Source organism: Neomonachus schauinslandi, chromosome 1, assembly GCF_002201575.2.
Source record: "Neomonachus schauinslandi chromosome 1, ASM220157v2, whole genome shotgun sequence".
NCBI lineage: Eukaryota > Metazoa > Chordata > Mammalia > Carnivora > Phocidae > Neomonachus > Neomonachus schauinslandi.
In genome coordinates, this window is record NC_058403.1 from 147,681,814 (window position 1) to 147,707,487 (window position 25,674).

At 45.8% G+C, this 25,674-nt stretch overlaps 2 protein-coding genes across 9 annotated transcripts in view; one reads left to right on the top strand and one right to left on the bottom strand.

The window, feature by feature from the left end:
• Positions 1-5,244, top strand: part of GORASP1 (golgi reassembly stacking protein 1) — an 11,041-nt gene extending 5,797 nt beyond the window's left edge. For 3 of the 4 annotated variants that reach the window (XM_021677553.1, XM_021677554.1, XM_044920667.1), the window contains 6 exons: positions 804-890; positions 1,031-1,161; positions 1,415-1,637; positions 2,151-2,301; positions 2,759-2,905; positions 3,134-5,244. In XM_021677553.1, coding sequence (XP_021533228.1) covers positions 804-890; positions 1,031-1,161; positions 1,415-1,637; positions 2,151-2,301; positions 2,759-2,905; positions 3,134-3,384 — 990 coding nt within the window. In that variant the 3' untranslated portion in view covers positions 3,385-5,244. The remainder of the gene's footprint in view (positions 1-803; positions 891-1,030; positions 1,162-1,414; positions 1,638-2,150; positions 2,302-2,758; positions 2,906-3,133) is intronic. The other variant, XM_044920670.1, reaches the window with a different exon arrangement.
• Positions 5,220-25,674, bottom strand: part of WDR48 (WD repeat domain 48) — a 47,158-nt gene continuing 26,703 nt past the window's right edge. For all 5 annotated transcript variants that reach the window (XM_021677551.2, XM_044920658.1, XM_021677550.2 and 2 more), the window contains 11 exons: positions 25,379-25,453; positions 23,957-24,059; positions 23,047-23,144; positions 18,837-18,944; positions 18,413-18,509; positions 15,416-15,511; positions 13,088-13,193; positions 12,085-12,172; positions 9,660-9,736; positions 8,113-8,305; positions 5,220-7,268 (listed from right to left, as the gene is read on the bottom strand). In XM_021677551.2, coding sequence (XP_021533226.1) covers positions 7,173-7,268; positions 8,113-8,305; positions 9,660-9,736; positions 12,085-12,172; positions 13,088-13,193; positions 15,416-15,511; positions 18,413-18,509; positions 18,837-18,944; positions 23,047-23,144; positions 23,957-24,059; positions 25,379-25,453 — 1,137 coding nt within the window. In that variant the 3' untranslated portion in view covers positions 5,220-7,172. The remainder of the gene's footprint in view (positions 7,269-8,112; positions 8,306-9,659; positions 9,737-12,084; positions 12,173-13,087; positions 13,194-15,415; positions 15,512-18,412; positions 18,510-18,836; positions 18,945-23,046; positions 23,145-23,956; positions 24,060-25,378; positions 25,454-25,674) is intronic.

Here is a 25,674-nt window from a genome sequence, read left to right on the forward strand (position 1 = left end):
ACACACACACGACACGTACATTCTTTGATGGTGCCCCCAATGTTGAATGCTTGGTCCCAGGGCTTGGTGGAAGGAGGGTGCCCTGAGCTGGAAATGGACTGATTTGATTTCTAGCCTCCTCTCTTGCTCACTGACTTCTCGTGGGAGACTTCTCAACCTTTCAGCCTTCCTCGGTTTGTCCATGAGTGCAATGGGGGGGGGTGATGAGGCAAATGCCTTTGCATTTCTCGGGGTGACTGGGAGATTGGAAGTGGTAGAGTTTCCCAAGGGAGGAAATGATCCTTGTACCCAGTTCTGCTCCCTGCCCCTGCCTCCAGCCCCTAACACAGGGGTCTTCAGCCATTTGCCTGCACCAGTAACAGCACAGCAATTGGGCACTTATTGTGGGGCCAACCTGTGGTTTTCATTCTTTACCTATATTCTATTTTTAATCTTCTCAGCAACACTATGAGGAAGTACTGCATATCCTCCTTTTAATTGTGGGGAAACTGACGCTAGGGGGTTAAGTATTTGTCCACAGTTATAGGCTAGAGGTTGGTGGAGTCAGGATTGAACCTAGATCAGATTCCGGAGCTCAGGGCTGTGAGCGGTGCCGTGGTGCTGCCCTCTGCTGGGCAGGCTGTGCACCTGCGGGAGGTCGGGAAATGAGGGAGTGGAGTAGGAGAGTCTGGGCTTGAGGTCCTGACCTGGAGCCCAAGGACAAGTGTCCCGCTCAGTACTTAGAGAGGCAGCCCCCTCCAAGCACCGCCCCCGCAATGCCCAACTCGAGGAGCAAGACGGGTAGTTGGTGATTCTTTCCCCAGGACGTGGAACCTTCTTCACCTGCCTCCCTTGCTGGCCTGTGCCCCTACACAGACTATGTGGTTGGCTCAGACCAGATCCTCCAGGAGGTGAGCAACCTTTGGTTTGCCCTCCCCAGGCCCCCTGGATAGGGTGTGGAGATGGGTGCTGTCCATGAGAAGGGCCTCGTTTTGTCGAGGCCTCCAATCCCAGTGCTGGGAGCGGGGCTCAGGCGCTGGCTTTGTCGTAGTCCGAGGACTTCTTTACACTCATCGAGTCCCACGAGGGGAAGCCCTTGAAGCTGATGGTTTACAACTCCGAGTCCGACTCCTGCCGGGAGGTGACTGTAACTCCCAACGCAGCCTGGGGTGGAGAGGGCAGGTACTTCCTCAGTCGGAGGGCGGCGGGGTGGGGGCCCAGTAGAGCCCTGGCTGGACCTGGCCACTGGACATGGATGCCCAGAATCCCACGGTGGGGGGGCGGAGGCAGGGCTCTGGGTCCAGGGGTCCTGAGGATGACCACTGGTCCAGGAGGCACCCTTTCTGCCCCTCACGGCCAGGAGTGGGTGGGGTTGGCAGGTCTAGGAAGGGCTATGGGACAATCCCCTGGATCGAATGTTTCTGGACTTTGGCAGTCTGGGCTGTGGTATTGGCTACGGGTATCTGCACCGGATCCCAACCCAGCCTCCCAGCCACCACAAGAAGCCACCTGATGCCCCGCCACCTGGTGCCCCACCACCTGATGCCCTGCCTCCTGATGTCCTGCCTCCTGATGTCCCGCCACCGGGACCCACCCCCCAGGACTCTCCTGCCCCTCCCGGCCCAGAAATAGGCTCTAGGCAGGATGACTACATGGAGGTACGAGGGGAGCATCTGCCAGTGAGGGGAAGGGGGAGCTTCATACGGGCAAAGGGGCCTGGCTGGGAAAAGAGGACTCAAGGCTGCTGTCACCAGGGGCCCATTTGTGGAGCCGTTGGGAGGCTTTTCTTGCTTCTGGGACCCAGCGGAAGCAGGTGGTCCCATCCTGGGACAGTGAAACTCACTTTGGTTCTCCCGCCACTTGGGTCTGGAGGTGAGGGTAACGGCAAAGCACTAGTTGTCATTTTCCTTTCATGAGCGGGAAACGGAGGCTCAGGTGTGCAGAGCCTTGTGCTGTGCCTCAGTGAGTCTGTGGTAATGCTGGGCCAGAGGCCGGGCATCCAGAGGCCTCTTGTGCCCGACTTTAGATCCCCTCTAGGGGAAGGGCAGGTCCCCATGGCTGTTTGCTCCGTCACGCAGAGCAGTACTTGCATTGCCAGTGTGGGCCGGGGTTGGACTACTCTGTCCCGACTGCCCCTGCCCTGTTCCCTCCTTCTTCCCTGGCCCCCGTAGGCTCTGCTGCAGGCACCTGGCTCCTTCATGGAGGGACAGCTTTCTGAGCCTGGGAGTCCCAGCCATGGTGCTCCAGACCTTGGGGGATTCCCACGTCCTATGGAGACTCCTCTTCAGCCTCCCCCTCCAGTGCAGCGTGTCATGGACCCAGGTAGTGAGTGGGCTCTGGAGAGGAGGCTAAGGTGCTGAAGTGGGCCCCAGGTTGAGGGCGAGGCTTCCGTGGCAGCGCCAAACCTTCCTCAGACCTGCTGACGCCTCCTAGCTCATATATGCCCAGATGGTCGCAGATGAGCCGGTCCGACATGCTGATGGAGGCGGGGGGGGGGGGGGGGGGGCACTGCAGTCCACAGAAGGGAAGCAGCCTGCTCAAGGTCACGCAGCAGAGTGGGGACAGAGCAGGGTCCGGGCCCTCTGCCACTGTGCTGTTCTCGTTCCTCAGCAGCAGGCAGTGGGGACCACTTTGGGGTTGGGTGGGGGCACCCCCATGGGCTGAGATTGCAGTTTCAGGCCGGGCCAGGCACCCCAGGAATGGGGCTGAGTGAGCCCAGGGTACGGGCCTTCCGGGAGTCTGGGTTTTGTGCTGGCGAAGACTTGCACCCTTCCCCTAGGCTTCCTGGCCGTGTCGGGTCTCTCCTTGGAGAGCAGCAGTGCCGGTGTCTGGCCCAGCCTGCCCTCGGCCACAGAGCTGACCTGCACAGCTCTCTCAGCCTCCGGGCCCGAGGACGTCTCCAGCTGCGGTTCTCACGAGCGTGGCGGTGAGTGGCCCACACCTGCGGAAGCTTTCCGGGAGGGACCCTGCCTTGTTGGCAAGGCGGCCCTGAGTTGCTCGGCTGGGTGGGAGGCTGGCTTTGGGTGAAACACAGCCAAAAGCTCCTTTCCCCATCAATGCCTGGAGTTGGGGGAGTGGTGTCAGTGGTGGCTGCTCCAGGCCACGCCGGCCCGGGGTTCTGCAGGCCTCCTCAGCCCCTCCCTGTATGTTTCAGGTGAGGCCACATGGTCCGGATCAGAGTTTGAGGTCTCCTTCCCGGACAGCCCAGGCACCCAGGCCCAGCCAGACCACCTGCCTCAGCTAACCCTTCCCGACAGCCTCACCTCTGCAGCCTCACCGGAAGACGGGCTGTCTGCTGAGCTGCTCGAAGCGCAGGCTGAGGAGCCGGCCAGCACAGAGAACCCAGATTTCAAGGCAGAGGCTGAGGAGGCAGCCAGCCAGGCCCAGCTCTCCACCCCTGCATGACGCCCTTGGCTGTGTCGAGGCCCCTGATGGCATTTCGTGAGGCCTAGATGTGGGGAAGCAGCTTAGGCCACACTCCGTAGCCCAGCCCCTTGCCTAATCCTGGCCCAGCGTGCAGCTTCCTAGGCGATGGCTCCCAGGATGTGCAGGGACTTCTGCAGCTGTGGGGGGCGGAGGGGGGGGAGGCGCTTGTGTGTCCACATAGACCCTACTGGTGTCCAAGAGATGACCTCCCAGCATTAATTGTGCCTGATGGTCCTGGCTTTGGGGAATCATGCACTCAGACAAATCCTTTTGGGGTGGTGGGAGGCTGGGAGCAGCACCCAGATTAAGTTTTGCAGGAGCTGGGGTAGGAGAGGAAAGGACTGTGCTGCTTGGGTGGGGCAAAGAGCCTCAGTGGGTAGGAAGAGGAGGCCGTGGGCCAAGGGCATCTGTTGGCCACGTACCCTTGAGTCCAGTGCTCGCTCCTGCTTTGGTCACTGTGGCTGCCCAGGAGGCAGCAGGGTCCACACAGGGTCGTGTGTGCAGATGGAGTGAAGGAGGAAGGGACAGGTCTGGAGTGTTCGCCTGACACTTGGCAGGGCGTGCCTTGATTCTTGCGCAGCTCAGCTAGCCCTTGGGGACCCCAATTACCGTCTCCTCTGTCCTGTGCCCTCAGTCTCTATGCTGCCCTGCACAGTTGGCTCCGGCAGGCTGACGTCTGCCAGTCACAGCCGGAGGAGAGAAGCAGTGACCTCGTCCCTCTCTCCTGAGAGAGGAGGGTTGGAAATTCCGGGCCTGTCAGCAGAGACTCACTTGTCCTTGGACCACGATGTTCCTTCTTCCCCAGGGTCTACACTCCACAGACCCAATATCCCTAGTGGTGACTCCTGTCAGCTTCCCAACTTCTACCAACCATCTCTTCTAAATAGATACAAGACATCCAGGCAGCCCCAGTGGTGAATACAAATGGCATATTTAAGCTCACCATCCTGAGCAGACTCTCAAAGCCATTCCTGACTGGATCTCTTTACACAAAGCTCCCACCCTAAGGGGGAACGAGGGGCCTGGACAAGAGTGGGCAAGGGCCATTCCATTCTTTCCCAGAGTATGGAAGGAGGCTGTTCCCTCCACCCCAGGTACCCGGAGAGGCTAGGACTAGGCCAGGTCTTCTGCTCTACCTGGTTCCTGCAGGAAGAGGAGGGCTCCACACAGTAACCAGCTCCCCATCCCCTGAAGTCCCTCACCTGCCCACTTCTTGCTGGTTGCCACGAAAGCCGCCTCTCTGGCCTTGTCTTCTAGCTGCTACCCAGTTTAAAGTCCCACCTTTGCCGCTTGATCTGTAACGTGTGCACTTAACAGCATTCAGAGTTCTGTTAGGCCCATAGGACAAGGACTGTCTGCTCTGGAGGGCACAGACCAAGTATATGCAGGGAGGGCCCCCAATGAGCAAACACTTCAAATTTCTAGCACTGTGACTGCAATCTGAAGCAAGGCCTCCTCAAGCCTACCATGGCAGCTGATAAGCCTGCTGAAGAGGGAGGCATTGTGTCCGAAGCCAGGGCTGGAGCTGGGTTCTGGGATTGTCTGGGAGCCCAGTGTCCGCCTGTAGGGATCCAGGAAGTAGAAGAGAATCACCACAGGACTGTTCTGAGGCCACCTTCCCTGAATTGCAGCCTGGTAATCTGGCCCAAAGTCACCCTCACCCCAGGATTCTGGCTCTTCCCTCCCTTACTTTGACACACTCCCCGCCCTAACCAGGGGGATAAAATGGGTACTGATGCTAACAATTGCCAGGGTAAACATGGAACCAGAAGTTTCTCTGTAATCTGCTATGAAGGAAAATGACAAGTGAAAGAAATAAAGGTGTACTACACTTTGAAATATTTTAACTAAAGCCTTTATTCTATACAACTGTGAAATACAGATTTTTACCCTTTTGGCATTGCAGACTGTCAAATTTTCTGGAAACTTACTGGTTTGACTGGAAGGGAAAAAAAAAGCATGCTGAGGGTCAGATCTATGACAGGAAGGGAGTGCAGCCGCCCCTCAAGGCTCGGCACACAGGGCAAAATGGCCCAGCGAAACCCATTCCTTTAGCCCAAGGGCCCCTCCGGCAAACACGGCAGAGGGCTGGTGAGTGAGTTGTAGGATTTTTTTTGTTTGTTTTTGCCATTAATTCACAACTATTGCTAAAAAATGTGCACCAAAAGCGCACCATTGTATCCAACAGATAGAAAGGATTTTTAAAAAAAGAAGCCGGTTGCTCTCTGTGTAAGGGGGAAAGACTCATTGGAAATGTGGTACATCTTTGCTCACTTCTTCCAAGTGCTGGAGGCAGTGACCTGTCCACTTTCCAAAGGAGGCTGACCAGCAGTGAGGGAACCCTGTCTCTACAGTTGTGCAGGTAAGAATATCTCAAATAGAAAGGTCTGGACCCAGGCCCATCAGCTGCCTCCAGCTGAACCTGTGAAGATGTAGAAAAGAAAAAACCTTCCCCGCTCCTTCCCAGTCCCTGCTGTTGTGGGGACGGACCGCACGTGAGCTGGGGAGGCAACTGGACTGGAAAAAACTGCCCTCTGAAGGCACTTGTGCTTTTGGCTTCCTACAGGAGGCTTGTCTTAACGTAGTTTTACAGCGGTGGACCACTGTTCTATTCTGAATACAAATGACCTTGGGGAGAATCCAAAGTATTTTTTTTCCTGCCAAAAGTTGAAGTGTTTATCCCCAATAAGTTATATTCTGTACAAGAATCAAATGATTCTATGAAAGCTTCAGATTGTTAGAAAGAACAACGAAAAGAGCTCTGGATACAGGTACCACAACAAAAACCTGCATATAAAACTCTGGAGAAAACAAATATGTATACTTCCAGGATGTGAATATCAAGTTAACTCACTAGGATATCCTTTTTTCTCTGACACCGTACATTTTAGGTAGCATTTAAATGAAGCGAGTATCTCCTCGTGGTCTTCAGTTGCGATGGTGTCGCACTGCTCACCCAGAGCGCAAACCTGTGGCATCACGTGGCTTGGCCCCTCGACAAAGCTGGACACGGCGGGGCAGGGAAGGCGCTGCACCTGCCCGTGGCTGCCGCACGGCTGGGGGCACCGTGAGGGTGCGGCAGCCCTGGGCGCTGCTGGGCGTACTCCAGTCTGGCGGTCCAAGTGCTACGTTCCAGCACCCAGAATTTCTACAGGTCTTCCTAAAAGAATGCATCTGAGATGCAATATTAAAACAAGCCCAACAAGGATAATTTATTATGAAATGGGCTGGCTCTGGAATTGTACAACAGCAAATTCCTATTAAAAATAACTCTTAAATGTGAGAACAACTTGCTTGTTTTTAATGACCGACTTGGAAAAAGCCTTCATATGTGCTGCGTGAATGGAATGTACTCTCTCAGAAAAGCTCCAGAGCATGTGGGTTTGAAGTTGAAACACAGTGACAGATGTGGCTCTACCTATGTGTCTCTAACAAGTGCTAACAGACAAAGATAAGGTCCTTTGAAACGAAAGGAGGAAGCCAAGTCTGCTGGCCTGCCGTCCATTCTCTACATCTCACAAGACACAGTGTGCTTGCGGGCTGTTCTCGCATTCTCTGCCTCCCTGGGGACAGCTTAATCTACACATGGAGACTGGTTTCTATTTTACATCGCAATTAGTCATTTCAGCTGAAAGAGAATCTCGGTCCATACCAAATCAGCCATTAGAAGTCTTGCTCCCGTTGGGGCTCGGTGGGCTTCCTAGGACTACTCTCGGGGCCATAGAGGAAGGTCAGTAAATGAATACCCAGGAGCGCTCACCCACCCCTCACGTGGACTTCTGACGGTAATGGAGGGTGAGGTCACCACCACTCTTCCATATGAAGTGCTTCACTGTTCGGAGGTCCATGTTTGGATCTAAAACCTGAACAGCAAAAAATAAATAATAAAAAATGTCAAAGCCTCTACTTTGTAATATCCGAGACCTTCACTGCGAGCTTAGGGACGCTCATCAGGGGATCTAGCTCGTCCTCTCGCCCATACCTGGTGGCCTGCTCTTGCTGACAAAGCCCCCGCGCACGCAGACATGAACGCGGGCACTGAGAGACGGGCGGCTGGTGCGGCTAGGCCAGAGATCCCAGCTTCAGCCGTTTCTCTGAGGAAACGCCTCAAGTGCATCTTTATCTAAAACAGTTCCCCCAATGCTCCACCCACCTCCACTTCACATCCTACACCAACACGGCAGATACTGCTCTGCCGATCAAGGCGATCATGTGTCTTTTTCTTGTCAGGAGGAAAACAAACAGAAAGCCACCAGCACATTCACCATTTGTGTGTGCATTTCAGTCTCATATCCTTTTCCCGAGAACCTGACTGGGATAAATAGAAACTTTAGGATGGGGGCGCCTGGGTGGCTCAGTTGGTTAAGCCGCTACCTTCAGCTCAGATCATGATCCCAGAGTCCTGGGATCGAGCCCCACATCGGGCTCCTTGCCCTGCGGGGAGCCTGCTTCTCCCTCTCCCTCTGCCTGCCGCTCCCCGTGCTTGTGCTCTCTCTCTCTCTCTGTGTCAAATAAATAAATAAAATCTTTAAAAAAAAAGAAACTTTAGGATGGGCTGCGGGACCCTCCAGAAAGGGCCTCACCAATAGGTGGGAGAGAGCCAGCACTTCCAAAGGTAAGAGACATGGGAACCATAATCACACCACATGTAAGTTTCTGAGCATCGGCACCGGAAAAAACAGGGCCGTGGTCCTCAAGTGCACTTACCTGGTCCTGGCACAAAAGTTCAATTTTCTCCTCTGCCAGCACAGCAATATCCTCTTCTTTTTCCTGTTCTCCTGGTTTTTCATTATTAGAAGAGCTAGTGGTTTGCGACTCATTATCCAAGTTGATGATTTTCTCATAAACATGTTCCATTACTTTCCGGACTTGGAGCATGTCACTAGCAGAGAGTCTATCCCTGTAAAAAGCAAGGGCAGACTGTGCCATCACGAAATCACTGGATACAGTCTCTTAAATATTCTTTGGTGTTCACAATGGATAAAGATCAAACAGCACAGAAACATAAACCAAGAAGTGTTTTTAGTTACTGCCTTAATCTAGTTTTAGAATTGCCAACACATTCCCATCGTGTTCCCCTAAGACACAGATTAAGTGTAAAGTGAGATTAAATACATGTTCTTAAAACCTACATATACATCAAGAACAGCCCTCTGGGTTTTATTCCCTTAAAGACGATCCTAGAGCATGGGCAAACTAAATGCTCCTGGCAGGGAAGGCAGCCCCCAGTGTCTACCAGGCTCCAATTCCTCCGGTGCTCATCTCTCCTACGGCTCTCGGCCCTACAGCCAAGACCTCCTGCCTGAACTCCAGGCCATAAGCCCAACAGCTGGCTGGTTATCTCCAGATGGACATCCCACAGGCACCTCAAACTCTACCTGTCCCAAACCAGATTCATCAACTTCCTCACCCCCAAACCTACTTACCTTGTATCGCTAACGTCAGTTAAAAATGGCCTACCCAAGTAGCTCAGGCTCAAACTCTGAAAGCCATCTTGAACTTCAGTCATTAAATTTAGCTGAATCTAGGACTTGCTTAAAATAATCTGGGGTGTGTGTGTAGGTGGGTGGGAGGGAGGCGAGGTAGAGATAGAGATGAAGCAAAATGTTCAGCCATGTGTCGATAACCCTGGAGCTATCTGATAGGATAATGGGGAGTTCATGCTCCTGATCTCTTTTTTGTATATGTTTGGAAATTTCCCTAACAAAAAGCTTTCAAGTCTTGTTGATTTTACTTGCTCGGATATATATCCATGAGACCTCAGCTTTCCTTTCCCACTTCTGGCCACCCCTCCATCCTCTGCTGTAGCTACACTGGCCCTTGTTAATTTTCAGGATCTTGTGCATGCTCCCACTTCCACATCCTCAATCAAACCATTTCCTGGACCTGGAATACCTCTCTTTTGAAATTCTATCCATTTCTTACATGTCCAGCTCAAATTCCATGTCTTTCAAGAAGCCTTTCTGGAAAGCTCCAGCCCACAATTCATTTCTTTCACCTACTCTCATCATTCCCGAAGCATCCATAAGAGCAGTTTTTATACACAGATTGTGTCCTAAACTATGCTGTGGCAAGAGACAAAAACCAAGTCTTACTTTTTTGAACATCTGTGGCCTACCACAGGAGGTACTTGGTAAATGGTAAATTGTATAAGCTTTCAATAGATCTCCTTTACTATAAAAGCAATCATAAAGAAGAAGAAAGCTCTGGCAATTAATTAGATCTAGATATCACGTGACACTGCCCTTACTTACTTTTTTAAGGTTTTTGCTCCCGAAGATGCATGAGGTTGGAGGTAGAAAGGAATTTTGTTGAATTTGGGCATATTTTTCTGAAATATTAAAAGTAGAAAGGTATGATCATTTTGATTAGCTGATGAATGAAAATGACGTCAACAGAAAAACATGATTTGCAAGTTAAGTTATTTTACAATTAAAACTGACTTTCTATGAAATGTATAGTAAGCTATCAAATCATCCAAGTCAGCCTTAGTGAAAATTTATCAGAAAAGTATCATGTTTAGTTTTGAAGTAAGAGATATGTGAGACAAATGATACGTCAGTGGCAATATGAAGCTGCAGGATGCCTCTTCTCAAATAACAATTCAAGGTATTAAAGGGAAACAAATTTTAACTCTTAAAGCCCTAGAAATAAAAATCTCAATTCCACATTAAAACATTGGGGCTGATACCTAAGGGCCCAAATACAAAGTTCGGTGTCTTGAGAGAAACCCACAACATTCACTTTTTAGCAAAACCGTACACTCTAGGCTGGTAAGGCCCATCATGCAACTGAAAAGGCCACTCAGGTCCTCCCACTTTCTTTCCCTCTGACCTCAGGTCTGAGGTTTTAAGCAAGAGTGGAAACTTCAGCCAACCACCAAGATGTCTACCAGGAAGTAAACCACATACTTAGATGAAGGATAAAATTAACTGGTCATCTTTTCTCTGGGTTTTAATCCCCTCCAAGCCTCCATGTCATATCCTGTCTGGATGTCTCCTCTCAGGAATAAGCCACAGGCCTAAAGTCAGCAATGCATCCCAGGTGACTTTCACACTCAAAGGAAGTAGTGGTTTATGGGGAGCTCAGATTTAGAGAAGAGCATAGAATATCCATCAGGTGTCACACTGGCTTTAAGTTCTTGGAGGTATATCTGGGACAAAAAACACATTTTCTGAAAGTTTTAGAGGTTAAATCTCTTTTCATATGGCTTTAGGAATATATAAAACAGGTCAACAGCACATAAGAGAGTCTAGAAACAGACCCATGTGTATACACAAATTTAGTATGTGATAAAGATACCATTTCAAATTAGTAGGAAAAGGATAGATTAATCCAAAAAATTGTTTTGGCACATGGCTAACCATCTGGAGAAAGTCAGCATCCTACTTCACACCAAACAGAATAAATTCTAATAGATTACAGATCTAGACATATACAATGATCACAGACCTACGAGAGGAGAATACATTTTTGCTACTTTGGAGCAGGAAATACTGAAGCAAGACATGAAACTCAGAGCCATAAAAGACCAATCTGATTACATAAAAATTCAAACTTTTTGCTTGGCAAAAGACACCAGCCATGAACAAAGTAAAACTTCGATTGAGAGACACAGATAATAGTCAAAGGGTTAATATTCAATATGACGAAATCCTACAAATCAGTAAGAAACACAAATTACCCAATAGAAAAATAAGTAAAAGGCAACTCACAGAAGAAATACAAATGGCCAATATGAAAATATGCTTAACCTCACTACATGTGAAAAACAACAGCCTGCATTAAGACAATGAGATATTTGCCATCTTTTAGCAAAGACTGAAAGTACCCAGTGTCGGTGAGTGTGGAAAAACGGGCACACATACAGTGTCGGCGAGAGCTGCTATAGCTTTTGTGGGGGGCAATTTGGCAGAATCTATCAAAATTGAAAATGTGCATACCCTCTGATCCAGCAATTCCACTTCTAGGAATTTATCCTAAAAAGTACACAAAGACACATGTACAAGGATGCTCACTGAAGCATTGCTTGTAATAGAAAACACTGGAAACAACCTTAATGTCCATCAATAGGGAACCAGTTAAATAATTTACGGTACATTTATACAAAGACATACTATATAGTCATTAAAGAGGAATGACCCATACATAGACAAGGAAGGATGTCCAAGATATATTTTTAAGTGAAAAACCAAACCAAACCAAGTTGCAGAACAGTATGTATAACAGATTTTGTGCAAAATAATGAACTGTGCATGTGTGTGTGTACAACAGGTGCATGCACACACAGCTCAGCAATATCTGCTTGTGTATGCACAGAAACAAGTCCTGAAGGTTGTGGCCTGATCTAGGACTAGTTATCCCCTCCAGCGAGAAGGACAGGAGTGAGTGGAAGAGAGGAATGACTGGGAAAGAGATGGGAGTTTCACTTGATTCATTTATTATTTTCTTTAAGAAGCACACATTACGTTTATAACTAAATCCAACAAAGATATAAACAGACACATAACTAATCACCAGTACTTCTTCCACAACTTTGGGACTACAGGGTAGCAGAGGAGGGTTCCCTTTGGCAGCCTGGTTTTTACTAACGTAAGACTGTACAGTCTAAAGCTGCTCTTAATTTCCTTTGTGATTTGGACAGAACAAAAGGGCAAAGCAGGAGTGCAGGACACTTACATCCACAGTGATGTCAATCACCCATTGCGGCACCGTCTCATTAAGAAGCATCGACTCGGTCTCACCCCCGGAGTCTCGGCAGAGCAGCCTAAACATAACCCGTCAGGTAGTCAGTGACACAAGCAGCACAACTAACAAACATTAGAGGGAGGGACCCTAGAGCTATTTGGGATGACCCCCACTTTACAGCTGCGGAAATAAAGTGCAGCCAGGCAGAACGGCTCACTTGGCTAAGAGGGGCAGCAGGTGCTAACACTCAGGCCCCCGCATACACTAGAGCTGCTTCTCGGAGTCCTCGGGTGACGACAGGAATGCTGGGTGCAGGCAAAGCACTCAAGACACGTCCCCTGCCCGGGCTGCAGTGCACGGCACAGGCCTCCACACATCACAGGGATCAGGACAGTTTGGGTCAACACACTCCCAGGAGTTTACCATAAAGGAAGAGAATTCTGAGCTTAAGGGCAAGACAAGCATTTTCCTTACTTCTGGCCCCACAGAAGACTCTACTGAGCTCTCCCCTGTGATTCCACCAGGGCCTGGCTGGCAACCTGAGGTGAAGCTAGTCCAGCTTCCTGGCAGGGCCTCATGAAGGACGGCCTCGCACCTCAGGTTGGGCACCGCTGAGCACGATTCTCAGGAGCAGCCCAGCCCATCTTGTGTGGCCAGCCTGAGGGAAGTTACCTACTCTGATGCTGTTCTAGGAGCAGGGACTTCTGGTAACTCCCTGACCCCGGCAGTCTCGTCAGGTAAGTAGAGAAAGTGACAGCTTCCTGTAGAAACCACCAGAGAAGCTGCCTTAAAGCAAAGTATTGACCTCATTTCAACACAAGAGGCTCAGCTCTCAATTAGAATGTGGTCTAATAGCATCAGACACTTAACCATCTCATGGAAATGGAACAGCTTCCAAATCCCTCACATCCCTAGAACAAGTTACCACGTTTGAGTATTTCTTAGCAAATGGGATGATTTCCTAGGCAGAGTCTACAGCCCTCCATGCCCCTACCTGAACAGCGTGCGTCCTCCAGCTTCACCAAAGATCACGGGGGTGTGGGGGGGCACTTGAAAATATCCATTTCCCTTCTGTACTCGGTTCTCCTGCTCCCCATTTACTAGGAAAAGATGGAGATGGTGTCAGTATCCAGAACTAGTGCTAAAAACACAGATTCTAAACATTTTGTTTCTACAGGCTTCAAACATTGCAAAGTTTTTAAAGCTAGTCTGATAAATCAGCCAGTCAGATAAAGGTAAAAAACAAATCAAAGTTAAATTTTTACGAAGAATAAGAAGTAAAGCAACTTGTGATGTACCTTATGGGAAATGACTGTATAATTCCAGAGATTTTTAAAAGAAGAGATTGACATTTGAGACTTGAAACAAAAAGAGAACTCCACTTCAGCCACAGGAAAGTCTAGGACAGTCTGTTTAAAAATCGCAACACGCATGCATGTGCGTGTGTGTAGAACACCAAGCTCAGAAAAATTTCTTGGGCCAAAAACAAAAATTGATGCTTAATGGCAGCCACAACTAATGGCAGCGGTATTGGTGAAAAATAAAATCCTCAGTGAAGTCAAAATCTCTTTTTTATTATTCTCTCTAGATTTCATTTCACTCTGCTTTCTCTGTAATCTTTTGACCAAGTACGGTTGAGCCCCACTCTAGTACCACCTTGTTCATAAAGGCATCCCTAGTGAATCTGGAAGCAACCTCACCCTCTGACCCTACAGTACTTTCGGACCCTCTCTTGTAGCAACAACCAATGCTTCCCTCTGACCTCATCATGTTCTCTCTGCTCTATCTGAGGAGTTCTCTGCCCTACCAGAACGTCAGTCCCTACAGTATGTAGTCCATGCCCATTTATCTCTATCGACCCCGCCTACAACTCACTACAAGCCTCCGAACACCTGAGCTGCTGAGTAGAATGTACACGACTCTCAAGAGTCCCCTGGTCATGGTGCTGGTACAGCAGGTGAGCGCACAGGTGGAACAAGCAGCCATCGGGCTGGAAGGGGAGATGGGTGGGTCCTGCTCTGCCTTTACTATGGCAGTTTGATTTTAAGGATGATCTGGGGTTTCCTTACTCCCACAGCCAAAGCCCTGATGCCAGCTGTGCTGACCGTACTACTAGTTTTTGACCTTTATCGTCCACTTGGGCCTCTAAGGGCATCCTGCCTACCTGTCATGTTGCAGATGGAGAGGGATGAGCCAAGAACTGGAAACGACATGCCCACAGTGACACAGCTGATAAACAGCAGAGCCCACACTAAAACTTAGCTTTTTCAAGCCTCTGTGGAAAGACCTTTCCATTGAATTTCTCTGGCTCAGAGGCCACTGTACTATTCTGATGGGGAGGGGAGTGGGCCAGGTGACATAAAAGAAAAGCCACCACGGATGGGGTCAGTGTCCTCTCTGACAGGGACATCAGAAGAATGGCTTGCAGAGAAGCATGCCATCCTTGCACAAGAGATTTAAACTCCAAAAATCATTTCCGATGAGTCAGCCAGACCGAAGTCTCCGGCAGGAGATCCTCATCATTGTTGACCACCACAAGTGGACCATCTTCAGCAGAATCTTCAGAGAATTCAGAGAATATTCAGCAGAGTAAGGCCGTGGTAGGTGGGACTCAAGGACTCTTCAACCGGCTGCGGGTAACATATGAGCTGTGAAATTTCTTTTTTTCCCCTTTCTTCAATAAAACTGAACCAGACTTATAAATTCAAAACATGTTCTCTGCTGCTCAGAGAAAGTTATGGCCACTGCCTGTGGCACGCACAGCTTTACGATGTCCTCAGTGACATTAATTCTTACACATACTTGTTCATTTATCCTGACACTTCTGAGTTGGAATTTGATTTTCTGAAATGTTTAGAGCCAAGATCAGGTAGAATCACCAGACTTGGTAATGTCTGTGTTTCAGGCTGACATGAACTATGATGACATAAGGACAGAAATAGCTTTCGATGTAGCTCATTAGCTGGCTCTGGAGGTAAGTCCAGCAGGGCCACAGCTACTCTTGAGAAGTATCTTTGGAAGAAGGCTGCTAAGCTGCTTGCTTTTAAGGGCAAAGGTCATTTAAATATGTAGAGGTTTTTTTAATCCCTCTTGAGCAGCTTCACTGATTGAAAGTGCTCCTGGAATCTTAGTTAAGACTGGATGTTCTTTGATCTGTGGAAGGGAGGGTGATAAACTGGGCACATCACAAGTTATTTATTATGTCACGACTTAGCAAATGCTTCTTAAATGTTTCTTAAACATTCCTGGAATAACAAACACTCCAAGTATCTTAAACTTCTAAGTAATTTTAAATCAATTATCCTGATATAAAAACACGAACCATGGTTTACTTCGTTTTCTTCTTCATCCATTGGATTCACATGGGTTCTAGGCCAATATTCTAGGAGTGCCTGGAGTAAAAGTCCTCCTAAGTTCACTGCAAAAGAGTTAAATAAAATGAAAAGAAATGGAAAAGATTTATTAGCTTTAGCCTAAAAACAGAGGGAAAGGAATAAAAATTGTTACCACATATTCTGATATTAAATTCTTTTTTTTTTTTTTAAAGATTTTATTTATTTATTTGAGAGAGAGAGAATGAGAGACAGAGAACACGAGAGGGAAGAGGGCAGAGGGAGAAGCAGACCCCCTGCTGAGCAGGGAGCCCGATGCGGGACTCGATCCCGGGACTCCAGGATCATGACCTGAGCCGAAGGCAGTCGCTTAACTGACTGAGCCACCCAGGTGCCCAATTCTTTTTTTTTTTTTTTTTTAAGATTTTATTTATTTGACAGGGCGCGAGAACACAAGCAGGGGGAGCAGTAGAAGGAGAGGGAGAAGCAGGCTCCCTGCTGAGCAGGGAGCCCCATGCAGGGCTCGATCCCAGGACCCTGAGATCACGACCTGAACCGAAGGCAGATGCTTAACCATCTGAGCCACCCACGCGCCCCCTGATATTAAATTCTTAACCCAATGCCAATGATGTTCAAAAGCAAGACTTGAAAGATTTTGCCACATCTATTAAAATTTACCTTCGAATGTTTAAAGAAGTAATAATATGGAGCAAACAGATATTCTATCTGGTTGTTCAGATATAGCTAGCCATTCTTTAAAAATGAACAAACAAAAACAGGAATTACATTCTTTAAGGAACTATTTCCATATAGAGCCACTAAAACTATATTTATATACATCAGGTATGCCTACATGCTACATTCTTAGGAGAATACCAACCAAAGATATAATCAACAAAATACAATAGACTTCTTTGAGTCTCTTCTCACAATACACAAAAATTAACTCAAAATAGATCAAAGACTTGAATGTCAGACCTGAAACCATAAAACTCCTAGAAGAAAACATAGGCAGTAAGCTCCTTGAGCTTGGTGATGATTATTTGGATCTGACACCAAAAGCAAAAACAACAAAAGTAAAAGAAAAGTTAGTAGGACTACATCAAACTAAAAAGCTTCTGCACAGCAAAGGAAACATCAACAAAATGAAAAGGCAGCCTAGGGAGTGGGAGAAAATATATGCAAATCATGTATCTGATAAGGTGTTAATATCCAAAATATATAAGGACTTCATACAACTCAACAGCAAAAGAACAAGCAATCCAATTAAAAAAATGGGCAGAAAGGGGAGCCTGGCTGGCTCAGCCAGTGGAGCGTGTGACTCCTGATTTTGGAATTTTGAGTTTGAGCCCCATGTTTAGTGTAGACATTATTTAAAAATAAAATCTTAGGGGCACCTGGGTGGCTCAGTCGTTAAGCGTCTGCCTTCGGCTGAGGTCATGATCCCAGGGTCCTGGGATTGAGCCCCGCATCAGGCTCCCTGCTCAGCGGGAAGCCTGCTTCTCCCTCTCCCACTCCCCCTGCTTGTTGTGTTCCCTCTCTCGCTATGTTTCTCTCTGTCAAATAAATAAATAAAATCTTAAAAAAAAAAATAAAAAAATAAAATCTTAAAAAAAAAATCGGTAGAAGATCTGAATTGACATTTTTCCAAAGAAGACATATAGATGGCCAAAAAGTACATGAAAAAATGCTTACCGTCACTAATTATCAGGGAAATGCGAATCAAATACACAAACTATCATCTCACACATGTTAGAATGGCTATTACCAAGAAGATAAAAAATAACAAGTGTTCATGAAAATGTGGAGAAAAGGGAACCCTCATGCACTGTTGGTGGGAATGTAAATTGGTGCAACCACTGTGGAAAACAGTATGGAGGTTCCTCAAAAAATTAAAAATAGAACTGCCATATTATCTAGCAATTCCACTTCTGGGTATTTAGCCAAAGAAAATGAAATACTAACTTGAAAAGATATATGGACCCCCATGTTCACTGCAGCCGTATTTACAACAGCCAAGATAATGGAAACAACCAATGTTCATCAATGGACGAATGGATAAAGAAAAAACACGGTATGTTTGTACAATGGAATGTTATTCAACCATAAAAAAGAACAAAATCCTGCCATTTGCGATAACTTAGGTGGACTGTGAAGGCTACATGGAGTAAGTTAGACAGAGAAAGACAAATACCATATGATCTCACTTATACGTAGAATCTCAAAAAACAAAACAAGATAAAAACCAAAAATCAAAATTCACAGATACAGAGAACAGATTGGTGGTTGCCAGAAGCAGGGGGTAGGGAAATGATGGGAGTCAAAAAGTACAAACTTCCAGTTATAACATAAATTAAGTCATGGGGATGTAGTGTACAGCATGACTATAGTTAATAATACTGTACTGCATATTTGAAAGTTGCTAAGAGAGTAGATCTTAAAAGATCTCATCACAAGGGGAAAAATGTGTAATTATGTACTGTGATGATGAATATTAACTGGACTTGTGATCATTTTGCAGTATATACAAATACTGAATCAGGTTGTACATGTGAAGATGAAACTAATATAAAGTTATGTCAATTATATCTCAATTAAAAAAAAAAAAAGGAAAACAACAGAACTGTTTCCCAGCTTCACTTTTCCTACCCTAACAGATTTCCAGAAAGGTTTAAGGGTAGAGAGTGTGTTGAGTGTTCAAGTGTTAAAGCTAAACCACAGACTGTGAAAAAAATCAAGACCCCCAAAATATTTAAAATGGAATAGTATTTTCCATTTCCATGAGAGAATATATGGATTTCTTGAGAAATGATTTTAAAAACCTCTAATAAATAAAAACAAAACAAAAAAACCTCAAATACTGTTAAAAAAATAAAAGAGCAGATAGCAAAAAACAAATCAAAACAACAACAAAAAAAACCCCAACTCAGCACAGATCCACCTTCGCTTTTGAAAGGAGGAAGGGAAGGAAGGACACTTAAACTCACGTTTTGGATCTGACCCATCAGGGCTGCTGAAGCCAGCATCTTTTGCAGAAACCCAAGCAGCAAAACAATCACTCTCATCCAAAGTAATAGTCAACATCTGTCAAAAGAAAAACTGTTAGTGGCATTCCATTTCAATATATTCTCCAAATGAGTCTCTAAGGCCCTATTTATCTGTACTATTTGACTGAAGAGCTAAGCCACAGATTCAGAACCAAAATGTGTTTCATTTGATTCACTGCAACTACAATTTAATTACTGGGATACCAAAAGGCATTCTAAACTGCATTTTCCAAGTATTAACATGAAAAATTTACTGTCTTCACACTTAAAAACATAGGACTCTGTAACTAATAATACTTAATTTTGAGTTGTATCAGAAACTTTCAACTATCCCAAATGGTACAAATACCAGTTGCTAACTTACCCCTGTTTTTAAGTCTACTGAGAACCAATTTGGCACATATACCATCTTAAATCTTTTCTTAATTTCATCTTCAAAATCCACTTTGCCCAGGTCTTCAACTTTACATGCCTATACAGCAGAAGAGAAAGCATGGTAATTATCAATATTAAGTGGTAAACCGATTCTGACTTAGGTGTTCAAAATGTTACACATTTCACACCTGTCTAAATAAAATAGAGTCTAAAAACATCCTGGACGACATCGACACCCACAAAGGCCATGCCGGCCTCTCAAATCCTTGCCAATATTCCCGCCATAAGTGTACGGCGGTCTCCAACCTCACCATTGCTGCTACCTGAGGTTTCTTCTGTTTCCAAAGTCAGTTCTCCACAACACCCCAGTCAAATATTTACCCTCACGTTTGGCCTTGCCACCTCCCTCACTGCCCCTCAGCACAGGACTGACCTCCACTCCTCAAAATTTGAGAAGCCTTGACAAAATCCCCTTAGCTCTGTGCTACTGTTCTTCCCAGTGCTAGGAAAAAAGTGCCCTTTGTGCTGTGCTCCGGACCCCCTCACTTCTTGGGGACCTGGTACCGTCATCTACCCTCTCATGCTCTCCTGACTTCTCCCCATGAGCAGTGAACACACTCCAATTACTCTCATCTCAAAAATACCTGAGCACCAAAACAAAATCTTTGCTTCACCTTCCCATCCCTATATCCTCTCTCACTACTGCCTCTTCCTGCCCACCTCCCCAAAGTCAAATTTCACCAAAGATTGCTCCACTACCTCCCAATCACTACTCAATCCACTCTATCTGGCTTTTACTCTTAGGACTCTCTCAAGACTGTTCCCCTCCACACCATCCTCCCTATTGGTTAAGTCCCAGGCACATCACATTCCAAATTGGACGCAAACTCTCCATAGGCCAGTGCTGCTAACCACAAGCCTTTTCAGGAAATGCTTATTTAGTTCTTGAGCCGCCATTGGCTCTTGGTTTTCCGACCCCTTTTTATTATACACCTCTGTGATTTCCTCTTTTCTAACAGTTCCTGGAAGGGTGATGACTGGTTTCTTCTCTCTTCAGTACAGATGTAACCCTTGGAAACTCTGATGTTCCCATTGCTTCAGTTATAATCCACCAGCCACTGACTGCTAAGCCAGTCTCTCTGGCCCAGCTCATTTACTGGCACGTGAGGTCCTATCTACCTAGACATTCACATAAACTCAAACTCATTGTCTTGCTCAGCATGTTCCCTTCCCCCATCAATCCATTTTCCCTTACATCACCTCCCCGCCATCACTTCCACTTACCAAACTATCTGACCCAGGAACCTGGGACTCACTCTGCTACTTTCTTTTGTTTTTACTTTTATTCAAGCTCTCTTATCAATAGGCCTCAATACTTCATCATCATTCTGGTTTTTTTTTTTCCATCCTAGTCCAGATAAATATCTGATCTCTCACCTACATTAGTGTAACAGCTTCTTAACCATTATGTGCCAGCCACTACGATAAATACTTCTCCAACATCTCCTTAACCTCACCAAGAAATAGGTGCCACTCACACTTTAGGAATAAAGACAGAGGTTTAGAGAGGTTCAGCATGTTCCAGAGATCATTGGCTAGTAGCTAGCAGAACCAAGATTAGAATGCAACTCTATCTCACTCTGAGCCTATGTTCCTAAATACTCTGGACTCCCTACTTCTGTTTAATGTCATGTCCATTACTCCCAATCACTTGATCTTGACACTTCACTTTGGCTAATCTGCCCAAGAGAGAACATCAGATCCACCGGCAGAAAATCAGTCAGCCCACCCTGAAAGAGTAGCTTGGCCCAACTAGATTGTTACATTCTGGAGAGCGTCAGGTGCTGGGCAGCATGAGGGGAAGCCCAGCCATGGGGCAGAACTAGGGCCACGTCAGTGGCAGAGTAGCCAAGTTCCTGCTGACCAGGTCCTCAGGGCTGCTCTGGATGCTCCCAGTCTCCACAGCACCCCTCTCTGAAACAAACGTGAGTCTTTAGTCCCCTGAGAAGTGTATCTCTAACGTAAGAAAACCCAATTGGACTTTTGGAGTTTGCTGCAATTTCATTTTCCACTCAACTACTAAAGCCTCTTGCTCTGCAACCATGCTCACCAGGCAACTGCTTCATTATGTGAAAGTGTCAGTCAGGCCAAGGTTTCTATTAAGACAGTCCCTTCTTCTCAGAAAGAAAGCTGTTTATCTTATTCTTTAGATCTAGACATTTCTTCTAACCAGGAGCCTAACCAAAACCCCAGAGCTTTTCAATTCTTCCTTATAATGTATCCAACATCTGTCTCTTCCTTGAGATCCCCAAGTCATTATGCTGAAGACACGGTCTTCCAGCTTCTTCCCCATTGCACCGACCACTGTCGTTCCAGGCATGGGATTCTTCCTGCTCCAATACAATCTAAGATTAAGATTCTTTAGGGAATAGCAAAGAAGGCCAACTGTGGGGCCTGTATTCAAGACTCTCTGGGAAATGACTTGAATGGCACCTTCTACCCTTACACCCCTATCCCCCCCAACATTCCCTCTAGTCTCCAATTACACAAAACTCAGAGTCACTGAATGAGCACTACCTTCCCTCCTGTGTCTTTGTCATTCACTCCCTCTTCCTAAAATGCCCTACCATTAGTCATCTGCTGGAATTCTTTAAGACCCTCTTCAAATGATTTCTCCACCATGAGGAAGCTCGAAGCTCACCTGATTTCTCTAGTTGTAAGTAATTGCCCTTGTCCATAAACTACCCTGTAATTTGTGTTTTTTGTCTGTAAGGCCTTCCCATTTCCCTACCCTTGTCCCTACCAGAAGTGATCACGGTACAGACTTTCTGTCATCTACGACTCTCAACACAGTTCTCTGCACACAATATTCATTCAATCCAGGAAACAGATGTTGAACAAATATACCAACACCACCAAGAAAAGCAAACTTTTCAATCTGCCTATAAATTTTTTTTAAAAGATTTTATTTAGGGCGCCTGGGTGGCTCAGTTGGTTAAGCGACTGCCTTTGGCTCAGGTCATGATCCTGGAGTACCGGGATCGAGTCCCGCATCGGGCTCCCTGCTCGGCAGGGAGTCTGCTTCTCCCTCTGACCCTCCTCCCTCTCATGCTCTCTGTCTCTCATTCTCTCTGGCTCAAATAAATAAATAAAATCTTTAAAAAAAAAAAAGATTTTATTTATTTATTTGAGAGAAAGAGAGAATGAACAGGGAGGAGAGGGAGAAGCAGGATCCCTGCTGAGCAGGGAGCCCGATGAGAACCCTGGGATCATGACCTGAGCCCAAAGCAGATGTTTAACCAACTGAGCCACCCAGGCACCCTGCCTATAAATTGTTTAGTGCTAATGTGGTTGAATGGTTTAAAACATCTAACTATCCCACAGGGTCATCTTAACATGACAGAGTTGTAACTGATGCTCATAGTGATGTCTATAAATCCTAAGAAATGGATAAACTTATTTTGTGCACTGCAGGGATTCTCAACCTGGGGTGATTTTGTATGCTGTTGCTTCTTCCTCCCCCTAAACATTTAGCAATGTCTGGAGAGAGTTCTGGCTATCACAACTGAAGTTGGGGGTAGAAGGGAAGGTGGTTACTGGTACCTGGTGGGTAGGGGCTGGGGATGCTGCTAAACATCCTATCATACACAGGACAGATCCCACTCTACCCCACTTCCCTCAACAAAGACTTATTCAGCCCCAAATGTCAATAATGTCAAGGATGAGGAACTGTGATATATTTATTTTAAGGTAAGGCAGCATATAACACAGCGGAATGGTTCCACTCAAATTTTAGGTGCTTAAAAAGATAAACTATGGCCTTATCTAAATACTTGTATAAAAAAGTATCCACCCCGGGGTGCCTGGGTGGCTGAGTCGTTGGGCGTCTGCCTTCGGCTCAGGTCATGATCCCAGGGTCCTGGGATCGAGCCCCGCGTCGGGCTCCCTGCTCCGCGGGAAGCCTGCTTCTCCCTCTCCCCCACTTGTGTTCCCTCTCTCGCTGTGTCTCTCTGTCAAATAAATAAATAAAATCTTAAAAAAAAAAAAAGTATCCACCCCACCCAAAAAAAGTATTATTGCAATCTAATCTTAATGTACATACTTATTACCTTGGTTATTTCATATATATATATTTTATAATAAAAAATAAAGGAGATACATGATTCAATAACTTATATTTAATACAAAAACTTACTTACCTTCAATACATCCCAATATGCCACATTATTATTGGTATCTTTGGTTAATATATGTCTCTTATCATTAAGAATGTGGCACTGAATAATACTTGCACCCCCTAAAGGAAAAGAACCCAAACAATTAGCAAAACAATTCCCTATTTAAATTCACCATATAGCAGTAATTACTCATTGGCATGTAACAACAGAAATCATACTATCCACCAGAAAGGAGAAGGTGAATCAAAAGATACACATACAGTAATATATACACGTATAAATATATCTAAGGCAGTTTAAGGCCAACCTAAGACAAACTGTCCAATTTTAAAAACAGATTATAGATGAAAAAACCCCCTCCTCCGAGGCCCTACCAGTGGAAAACTGTTAAGGGCAAACCGTTTTACCCACTGGGAAAAGTTCAAATGATGACAGGAAATCTCTGGATCAGTCCCATCTCTAACTTCGGCCTCCTGCATGGACATGCGGTTCTAAAGACACCAGCATGGACACGGAACTGCAGCTGAATGCACCGTTCAGCACTCTACTCCTCACCTGAGCCTTCAAGTCAGAACTGCCACTTCCCGCTGGAGCACAGAGAAGTCAGGGACCAGATCGGACTTGTTCTGCCTTGTGCCAAAAGACAACATTCAACCCTACATATTTTACAAAGTGGTTCTTGGCTCGACCCAGACTATGACTATTCTGATGCTGGGCAAAAAGACTACCTCAAGAAACTCCCCTTTCAAAAGTCACTAAATAGCATTTTAAAAATATTTTTCTTCTGTTAAAAATAAACCAACACACTGTGTCTTCTGTTGCCATCAGAATCACATTTAAAGGAAGGTCACTTCCTTTATTTTTGTCAGTCTCTTAGTAACGATAATTAACCTCGGTAAAAGGTATAATACCTTCCACCTTCCTTACTCACCTTTAATAACCTGGTCAGGCTGCGTACAAAGGGGTGTTATAGGGTTTGTACAGTCATTGTCATAATCTCCGGAGGCTCTAAAATTATGAATTCCCTTCAAGGTCTAAAGGAACAAAATTCATTTTTTAATCATTTTATGCTTTCTAAGTTTTGCCAATCTGTTTTAAGTGGCAAGAAAAACAAAGAACAAATGAGAAAAACCAAAACAATAACATCAACCAAAGAAAATTTAATCATAAACTTCAATAATCTACCATGATTTCAAGAAACAAAACAAGGATTAAGAAGGGAATATTAATACTGTCTTTTTGGAGGGAAAAGTAGGCACTCTTCCAGGTAAAGCTATGTTGATCTCACATTGGCACGATGAAATTTACACAAGATAGCTAACATTTTTTACAAGTACCGAGAAAGCCCACTTGACTGAGGTATAAACAGAAATAAATGGAAACACTCTCTCTTTTGTTACCCACATATAGTCTGGTAAGCAAGAAAACGTAAATCTTCTTTAATTAACATTTAAGAATTAAAGCACTTTAATGACTTTTATCTTCTTATCCTCTATTTCTATCCCTGTTCTTCATGCTATGAGGAAAAAAGAAATGCATTTGAAAGCACAATTTTTCTATTTTCTCTTACACTTGGAAAAACAGAAACCTAACAAGTGTCCCTGCAAGTTGGTACAGGTATTCCCTGCTATCCAAAAGTAAAGCGTTCCTATGAAGCCTTTTATAAGCTGAGATGGTGTAAAGACAAAAAAGCAATCACCATTTTTTTTTTTTTTTTTAAAGATTTTTTTTTATTTATTTATTTGACAGAGAAGGACACAGCGAGAGAGGGAACACAAGCAGGGGGGAGTGGGAGAGGGAGAAGCAGACTCCCCGCCGAGCAGGGAGCCCGATGCGGGACTCGATCCAGGGACTCCAGGATCATGACCTGAGCCGAAGGCAGTCGCTTAACCAACTGAGCCACCCAGGCGCCCAGCAATCACCATTTTATAAAAGCAAAAATTCCCTCCTGATTTCTTTTGGTTAGAGAAAATGGGTAATAAATAATGGCGCAAAGCAAACTTTTGGATATCTGGGGAAACTTGGACCAGGGCTGCCTGTTTTCAAATGCAGTTTTGTGAGCTCAGACGCTGTACTAACATTTATTGGTTTATCAGGCAACAGTGCCTATTCTAAGCACATCAAATGTCTATCTTGGCTCCTGACAAAGAAGTCAGATGCTTCATCTTGACTATTATCGTAATTTTAGTACAATCTTTAGGATCACTCACAGAGGCTTTCAGATTTTTGCCACTGTTCAAAAGCATGCTGAGTGTCAGGTTCATCCCGAGCATTTGCTACTGGTATCTGGCAGGTCTGTGATAACAAACCACACGTTTACAAACCTTTGCCAGGGATATGGCGGTTCGCTTACCCATTTATTTACTGTAGACTTAGTCGAGGCAACCCAGATTGCGGGAGGGGGATCAGCTGATCTATCAAGCTCCATCTGAAAACAAAGCACAAAAACACTGCTCTGTGGAATGCTGACTCTCCTGAGCTGCCAGGACTAGCTACATATTATTAAATATCAACTCCTTCATTCGATGTTTGTATGCTGACTGTACTGTGGCATGCGTTAAAAGCTAGGGTTGCACAAAATAATGAGGGAGTGTCTTTGCTAAAGGAGAACGGCCTTTTACGAGTGTAATAGGAGTGACTTCTCACCAA